The sequence below is a fragment of the Monodelphis domestica genome, chromosome 1 (genome assembly GCF_027887165.1).
Source record: "Monodelphis domestica isolate mMonDom1 chromosome 1, mMonDom1.pri, whole genome shotgun sequence".
Classification (NCBI taxonomy): Eukaryota; Metazoa; Chordata; class Mammalia; order Didelphimorphia; family Didelphidae; genus Monodelphis; species Monodelphis domestica.
In genome coordinates this window covers 475,475,965-475,483,431 of record NC_077227.1, presented here as the reverse complement: position 1 = coordinate 475,483,431, position 7,467 = coordinate 475,475,965, and the positions used below count along the sequence as shown (strand labels likewise).

At 40.4% G+C, this 7,467-nt stretch overlaps 1 protein-coding gene across 1 annotated transcript; it reads right to left on the bottom strand.

Annotated features, from left to right (window-relative positions):
* Positions 1-6,444: 6,444 nt before the first annotated feature.
* On the bottom strand, positions 6,445-7,038 carry LOC100616686 (peptidyl-prolyl cis-trans isomerase A-like). The gene has a single exon (XM_056817175.1). The coding sequence runs from the start codon at positions 6,757-6,759 to the stop codon at positions 6,445-6,447; it is 315 nt and encodes a 104-aa protein (XP_056673153.1). The 5' UTR covers positions 6,760-7,038.
* Between the last annotated feature and the right edge of the window lie 429 nt (positions 7,039-7,467).

Below are 7,467 nucleotides of genomic sequence, written 5' to 3'. Positions count from 1 at the left end.
CAACCTTGATCTAGGGGATAATCTCTTGCCATATAAGCTAGAAGATATCAGTCAGATTTTATGTGAACAGTGACTCCCTGTGTTGTAAATCTCTGCTGAAATGGAGTCATCACCAGAGGCTTTGCCACACCAGTGATTCCAAATGGTATTCAAAATTTCTTCAGTTGGAAGTTTGACTAGAGAGGGATTTCGACTTTATCCTAAAGTATAAGATCAATGGCTTCAGCATTAATTAACAATAGTCCATTGAAGAAAACATGGAATTTCTTAGTCCATCTCTATAAGACATATCCTTATTCCTGATCAGTGTGGTTCCATCGAGATTGAGTAGTTTAGATGCACTGAAGGTGTTTGACTCATAAATAGCTTTCAGGGGATAGTAGGTTTGTTTTCAATTGTTACTGTCAGCATTAAACTAAATTTCATTCACCTTTTACTGAGCCAAGAATCCTGAATATCTCTAAACTTTGATTTCATTTTACTTTTAAAAATCCTTACTTTCCATCTTGAAATCAAGCAGTATATATGTCATAAGGCATAAGAGCAGTAAGGGCTAGGCAATGGGAATAAAGTGACTTGCCCAAAGAAATGTTTGAGGCCAGATTTGAACTGAGGACCTCCCATCTCTAGTCCTGGTTCTCAATCTATAACAATAATAAATACAACATTTATTATTAATAATAAAAATAAAGTAAGAACTACTTGTCTGCCCCCCACCCCCATATTTTACTTTTGATGTAGTTAAACACTGACTTGTTAGAGACACGTGAACTATATTGCTGGTAAATCCTATGTTGTTCTCATTTTTCACTTAGTTCTTCTGAATTTCCCCATTATTTTCTTCAGACCACTACTGATGTATGCCAGTGTTCTGTCCTAGATGAGCAAATGTGGTGCAGTACACCAAATCTCATAAACCTGCTTACTTTCTTCTGCTCAACCGTTGCCAACTAGGTATTGTTGGAGCTTACTCTGCAAGTTGGTAACATGATTGGAGAAGTGCTCTAATATGTTGACATTGTTTTCTGATATTCTTACCCTGGGGCTACCATTTTTGTTGAATGCAAATGTATAGCTTTGAGAGTATAAGTCTATATCAGTCCAACACTCTGCTTAGCACATCCTCTTTGTGATTCTCACATTCTCAAATCTGACTTGTGTCTTCTCCTTACAAAGTCTATTAAATACCAATGCTTGCAGCAAAAGAGCATCTATGCTGCTTCATTGCATTTAGGTAGATGAAAGATATTGTTGGCAATGAGGTCATGACATGCAAAAGTTTTCAATTGTAAGTGACTGTTGCTATTGCTGTTTCCTACTCCATTCCTCCCAAAGATGGCTATGTTTGATTGTCTGTGCCCACTCTAGTATTATAGTCATCCAGAATTAAATACTTGTCCTCTTTTCACACATTGATGATGAGGGTCTTCAGGTCTTCACAAAATTTTTTCTTTGATCTCATCAGGATTTGTCATGGGAACATAAGGAAACTTCTTGCAAATAAATGGAAATAGCATTGTCATGGACTTCTCATTCATTCCTTCTGGGTGGCATATAAGTTTGTTGACTAGATTAAATTTGATTGCAACACCTATACCAGTACTACATTACTTCCCAGTGTTCTTCATCATGGCAACCACTCCACAAAAACATATATCTATCTCCAACTTTAATAAACTGGTCTTCATTTGCCAACCTTGTTTCACTACGGGCTGCTATTTTGGTATAATACAGACTGAGTTCTCTCACAAGACTTCTTGATCTATTGGACAGTATGTCGTCCATAAGTGTGAGTCCATTCCATGTAATGATGATGAGTGGAATCATCTTCACAAGTTTTGTATATTTTTTTCAACCTTACAGTGGAATCTCAACCTGGTTAGGTAATCAAGCCAGAGTTAAGTGAAACAGATGATTTTCAGGGCACTTGCCCCATGCCAGGAAGTGCGAAGTGAGGTCCTAAAAAAAGTTGCTTAGACACCCAGTGTATTGGATCCCACTCTTGCTTCATTCTAGTGAGAAGATTACTATGCCTTGGGCCAACTGTCTGTGATTATAATTCCCAGTGTATCCTCACTTTTTTGTCACTAGTCCATCAATCCAGGATTTCAAGATAGATAAAACAGAAAGATAGTAACATAATAAAAAAGCAAAATAGCTGAATGGTAAAAGAATAAAATAGCTAGTAAAATAAGAAAATTAAGAAGCAGCAAAATGGGAAACAGTATGGATGATATCTTTTGATTTGTGAGCAAACTGGATTTTAGTGAAATAGAAATATGCAAAGTTTTCAGCCTTTCTCTTCCAGAGTAGTAGAAATCCAGTGGCAAGACAATAGTTAAGGCAACTGGTGATGGCTCAGGATGCAAAGAATGACTTTAGTGTCTTTGAAGTTTGGCCAACCTCTAAGGGTTCCACAGTGTCTGTTTCTACTATATGCATGACCTATTGGAACAAATTGTTTACCAGAAAACTTCACATGCTTGGAATAGACAATATCCCTACCTCAACAACAAGTCTGAGTCCTTGAAGTTACACTTAACAAGTTTTAGCCCGTTTGCTGAGACAGTTTTATTGGGGGTCACTGTGCGTACTTCAGCTTCTTGGCAAGCAAGAGTTGGGTGTAAAGTGGACACCAAAGGTAGATAAGCAGCCTTATGAAGGTATTTATAGCCCTCATGCTTGAGATACTATTCCTCCTTCCATACCTCATCCAATTATACACACACATACACACACACACACACACACACACACACACTTGTGCAGTCACCCATATACTCCTGAATCTGACCTCAATTTATGAAGTATATATCTTTTTTGTTATTTAAAGGCATGCATTGTCTCCTCCCTTACATTGGGAGCTCTTTGAGAAGAAAGAATTGCATCTCCATTCCTTCACATAGTGCCTGAAACATAATAGTTGCTTTATGAATGCTAGTTGGTTAACATACAAAACCTAGTGCCTCACATAGTTTCTATTTATGGTCTTTTAGAAGAGACTCTTTGTTCTATAAAACATCCTCACAGGACTAGTCAGATTTCTTTAGTCATAGATATTCATCACTGATCATCATTATTTTTCCCAAGATGGAGGTTTAGAGTGATTGGAGCAGAGAATTTAATTCAGTTAATTTGTGCGTAAGGGTGATGAAATCACGATGGTACTCCAGAGACAATGAACCTACTTGATTCTGTAAACAGCTCCCTAACAGAGCCCTAAGGGGGCTCACATGGTGAAAATCTAAATTTTTTTCTTCTTGGATTTCCCCCATCATACCCTGGAGACAGAGATGGCAAAGAGAGAGACTACTCAGACCCTGATAAAGAAACTCTGGCCCATATTTTTAAGATTGCTTTGTCTTGATTTTCCACCAACCTGTCCAACTGTCAAAATCCACATCCTATCTACCTGAATGCCTTTTGGCATTTCAAACTTGATGTATCCCAGACAGAATCATCATCTTGCTCCCTAAAGGAACCCATCCAATTGCCCCTACTTCTGGCAAGGACATTACCATCCTTCTAATCAAAGTCTTTGATTCATCACTGTCCTTAAACACTCCTTATCCACTGACTTCTATGAAAATTAAATTAAATTAACTCTCCCCAGTTTGTAACGATTAAATGAACTTTCCCCTGATTCTTAAAATGAAATTAACTCTCCTCTTATTGGAATGGGGAAGGTGTGTGACCCACATGTGCGATAGTAGGTGATGAATCAGAATTGACTGACTGCCGTCTAGGCAGTCCTAAGCAAAGCTTTAGCTGGAATTGGTGCATGTCAAAGTGGAGGAAGTCACAGGAAGTGACACAAAAGAAGTATCTTAAAAAGGAGTTACAACTTCCTCTGGAGATTTCTTCTGAAGTTCTGAGTTTGAGTTGGAGGCTGGTGAAGAATCTGCTTACTGGACCTGAGACCTTGGACTTGGTGTGACTGTTCTTAAAGCTTTCTTCTCTCTTTGGTCTTCGACTTGACTTTGGAGGAGCTCAGGCTTGAGATCTCAGACTGCTTTCCTTTGGACTGGCACATGGTGAGTGAAAAAGGCTGACTCCTTTCCTGGATTTTCTGAAAGAACTAGTCTCAGGAGAGACCTACCCTTTTGAAAGAGGCTTCTTGCATCTCCAGATCCTCAGCTCAAGGATGAGGTCCTACAGCTAAGGACTAACTAGCTCTGCCTGGGTTAAGCCAGGGTCAGAGCTAAATACTTAGTGTGTAGCCTAGATATCTTATCTTATCTGCTCTCTGATTTTTCTTACTTTCACTCTTTCTATATTTTATAAATAAATTAAAATAAATTTCTTTGGAATTAATTAAATTCCTTGTTCCCTATTCTTTATAATCCAGTCCAACCTTTTATAAAAACCTCTCACATTTTCTACCCTAACACTTCTTAAGTTTTATAGATTCCATTTGCAGAGTATCTCTCCCATCAAACTGTTTTCTTCACTCCCCATAAGGTTACCACTCTAATTCAGGCTTTCATCACCTCTTGTGTGGACTACTGAAATAAGCTTCAACCTGGTCTTCTCACTCCAGTATTTCTCCTTTACAATTAATTCTCCTTACAGCAGTCAAACATATTACCAGAGTTTTAAAAAAAAAACCCCATCAATATTCTGGGGGTGGAGCCAAGATGGCAGAGTAATCCAGAGCAGTTCTGTGCCACTACAAGAATCCTCTCTGATCAAGATTAAAATATCACCACAAAATGAATACAGGAGTGAAAGAACCAAAAAGGAGACAGAGAGAAACAACTTTCAAGAAAAGAAAGACCCAAAATGTAGGCAATGGATATCTAGGACACTTGGGTGAGAGGAGAGCAGAGCCAGCAAGAGGCTGTAGCAAGGAGGGAAGAGCAAGTCACACACTCCCACCCCACATCTTCTGTCCCAGATTTAGAACCTAATCCCAAACCAACATCCGGACCCTGAGATCCTGCCTAGGCAAATAGTAGTACAAGCCAACTCACACCCTCTGAAATGTCAAAACTGTGGAGAAGTCCAGAGCCTTAGCCCAGGGAATCCTAGTTTGGGCTTAGGAAAAGGACAGAGTTTGGAGTGCCTGATAGTACTAAGTACTAAGTACTGATCTTTTTGCCTAAAGTTCAGAATGGAGCTCCAAGACAGGACAATCAAGGGTATGCCTGAATGGATTAAGTACACAGTGAGACCAAAAACTTGAGCCTAAGCCTGGGGCTAGAATTTGATCAGCCCCTGGCCTGATCAAGAAGAGAGTGATATGAAAAGCTTACACCTAAGGCTGAGGCAAGTCTTTAAGCTATCCGCATTTCAAGGGTCAATTGAATCAGCAGAGGGAGGGAGTTCTCAGAGCTCTCAGTCCTCAAACCATCAAATCATCCCCAAATTTTATCTGTAATTAGATAGGAAAAATGAGCAAACAACAACAACAAAAACCACCACCACCACCACAACAACAAACACCTAACTCTAAAGGATTTTATGGAGACAAAGAGCAAGGCACAGACACAGAAGGGGACAGTGGAAACAAAGGAAACATACACAAAGTTCAAAAGAAAAATATGGGTTGGACACTGTAATAGATTCTAATATTAGAAGATTTATGGTAATAGGATAGGGATAGCAGGAAGCCAAGTAGGGGCAAGGATGGATCTTATACTCCTCCCCCCACACACACTACATCCTGTCTCTTTCTCAACTGAATCTAAAGGCTCTTCTCAAAAATGGTAAGCTTCAAGGGTTTCCCCAATAACCAATCTCACAATGTAGATCTTTTAACTAAAGGGGTTTCATTCTTTAAGGTAGAGGAGGTAAAGAGGGGGAGGGGGAAAGAGAAAAATAGGTTTCCCTAACTTCCTATGATTTCCTGTTGATTGAAGATTTCCACAATGCATTCAATTCAGGAAATAAAGTTATTTTCTCCATGGGGAGATATTGATAGCAAAAAGATGATAGAGATTCTTCAGAGTTAAGCTCCAAATCTTCTTAGTACTAAGTCAAATTGAGTAGTCATTGACCAAGAGAGGAATTGTTCTTCCTGCTTCTTTCCACAGTCAAAGAAAAGGAGCAATGACTAAGTTCAAGCTTTTTGGTTTCCCAACTGCCCCCTGTCCAGATTCTATTGGAATCCTGTCTCCCTCTGGTTGATTGACGGTTCACGAAAATTCCAATCTCTTGCTTTTTTCTTGCAAATCCATCTTGTGTTGCAATCTCTTCCTTACAAAATAGATTCTGAAAGAGCTCAAGAAACTGCCCATGATTTTTTTGTAGTTTAGTTTTTATTTAATAATCATAAACTTAACTCTGTTGTCTAGTCAGATTTGTGGAAGGAAAAATGGAAATGAAATCCAAAGAGAATTACAACATGTGAGAGCACAAGGATTACAGGGTATAAGAGCAGATAGAATTCAAGGGTGCTCTCTCCAGCTACAGAGGAATGGTTTGGTGGTTAAAAAAAACTCATTAGATTTGTTCAGAGTCAGCAATGGTGATCTTCTTGCTGGTCTTGCCAATCCAAGAATCAAAACTCTCCATAGCTTCCACAATGTTCATGCCTTCTTTCACTTGGCCAAAGACTATGTGCTTGCCATCCAGCCAATCAGTCGTAGCAGTGCAGACAAAAAACTGGGAGTCATTTGTGTTGGGTCCAGCATTTTCCACGGACAAGGTGCCAGGGCCAGTATGCTTCAGGATGAAGTTCTCATCAGCAAATTTATCCCCATAGATGGACTTGCCACCAGTGTCATTATGGCAAGCGAAGTCACCACCCTGGCACATAAACCCAGAAATGATTCTGTGAAAGCAGGATCCCAGTTAACCAAATTCTTTCTCTCCAGTGCTCAGAGCCTAGAAATGTTCTTCTGTCTTTGGAAACTTGTCTGCAAAGATCTTGAAAGTAATTTGGCGAACTTCCGGTCAAGATGGTAGCTTAGAGAAAGCTAAAGTTCAGAGCTCCAGAAACCCTTCCTTACAGATCTCAAACTGAATACTCCTAGGGCACAAAAATTCAAAACAAACAACAGAATAGACCCAGGGAACACTCCTCCTGGACCTAGATCTAAAGGTACGGCCCCCGAAAAGTCAGAACCCGAGATCACTCGGATCTAAGGAGTAGGCAAAAGGAAGGTCCCAGGACCCATCCCTCCCAACCCAGAGCCCTGAATCCGAGTCAGCAGCAGGAACCTCAGGGCAGGCAAAAGGGCCTCGGGAGCTGGCTATTCTGAAGGCCACACCCTGAAAACAAACTGAGCCAGTTGAGGGGGAACCCAGACAGCAGGGAAACAGAGAGAGATGGGAGGAGCCATAGCCCCATGACCAGATCCTTCCATCTGAGTCTCACCTAAGGTCCCTGCCTCAGGGCATACTCAGTCTGAGGTTAATCCTATCACCAGCCCTCAGAGCTCCTGGAAACCACAGCCCTTCCCCCTCAGAGTGCAGGGTTGTCTGAAACAACAGTAACCCTCAGGGCTGGCAAAAGGGCCTCAG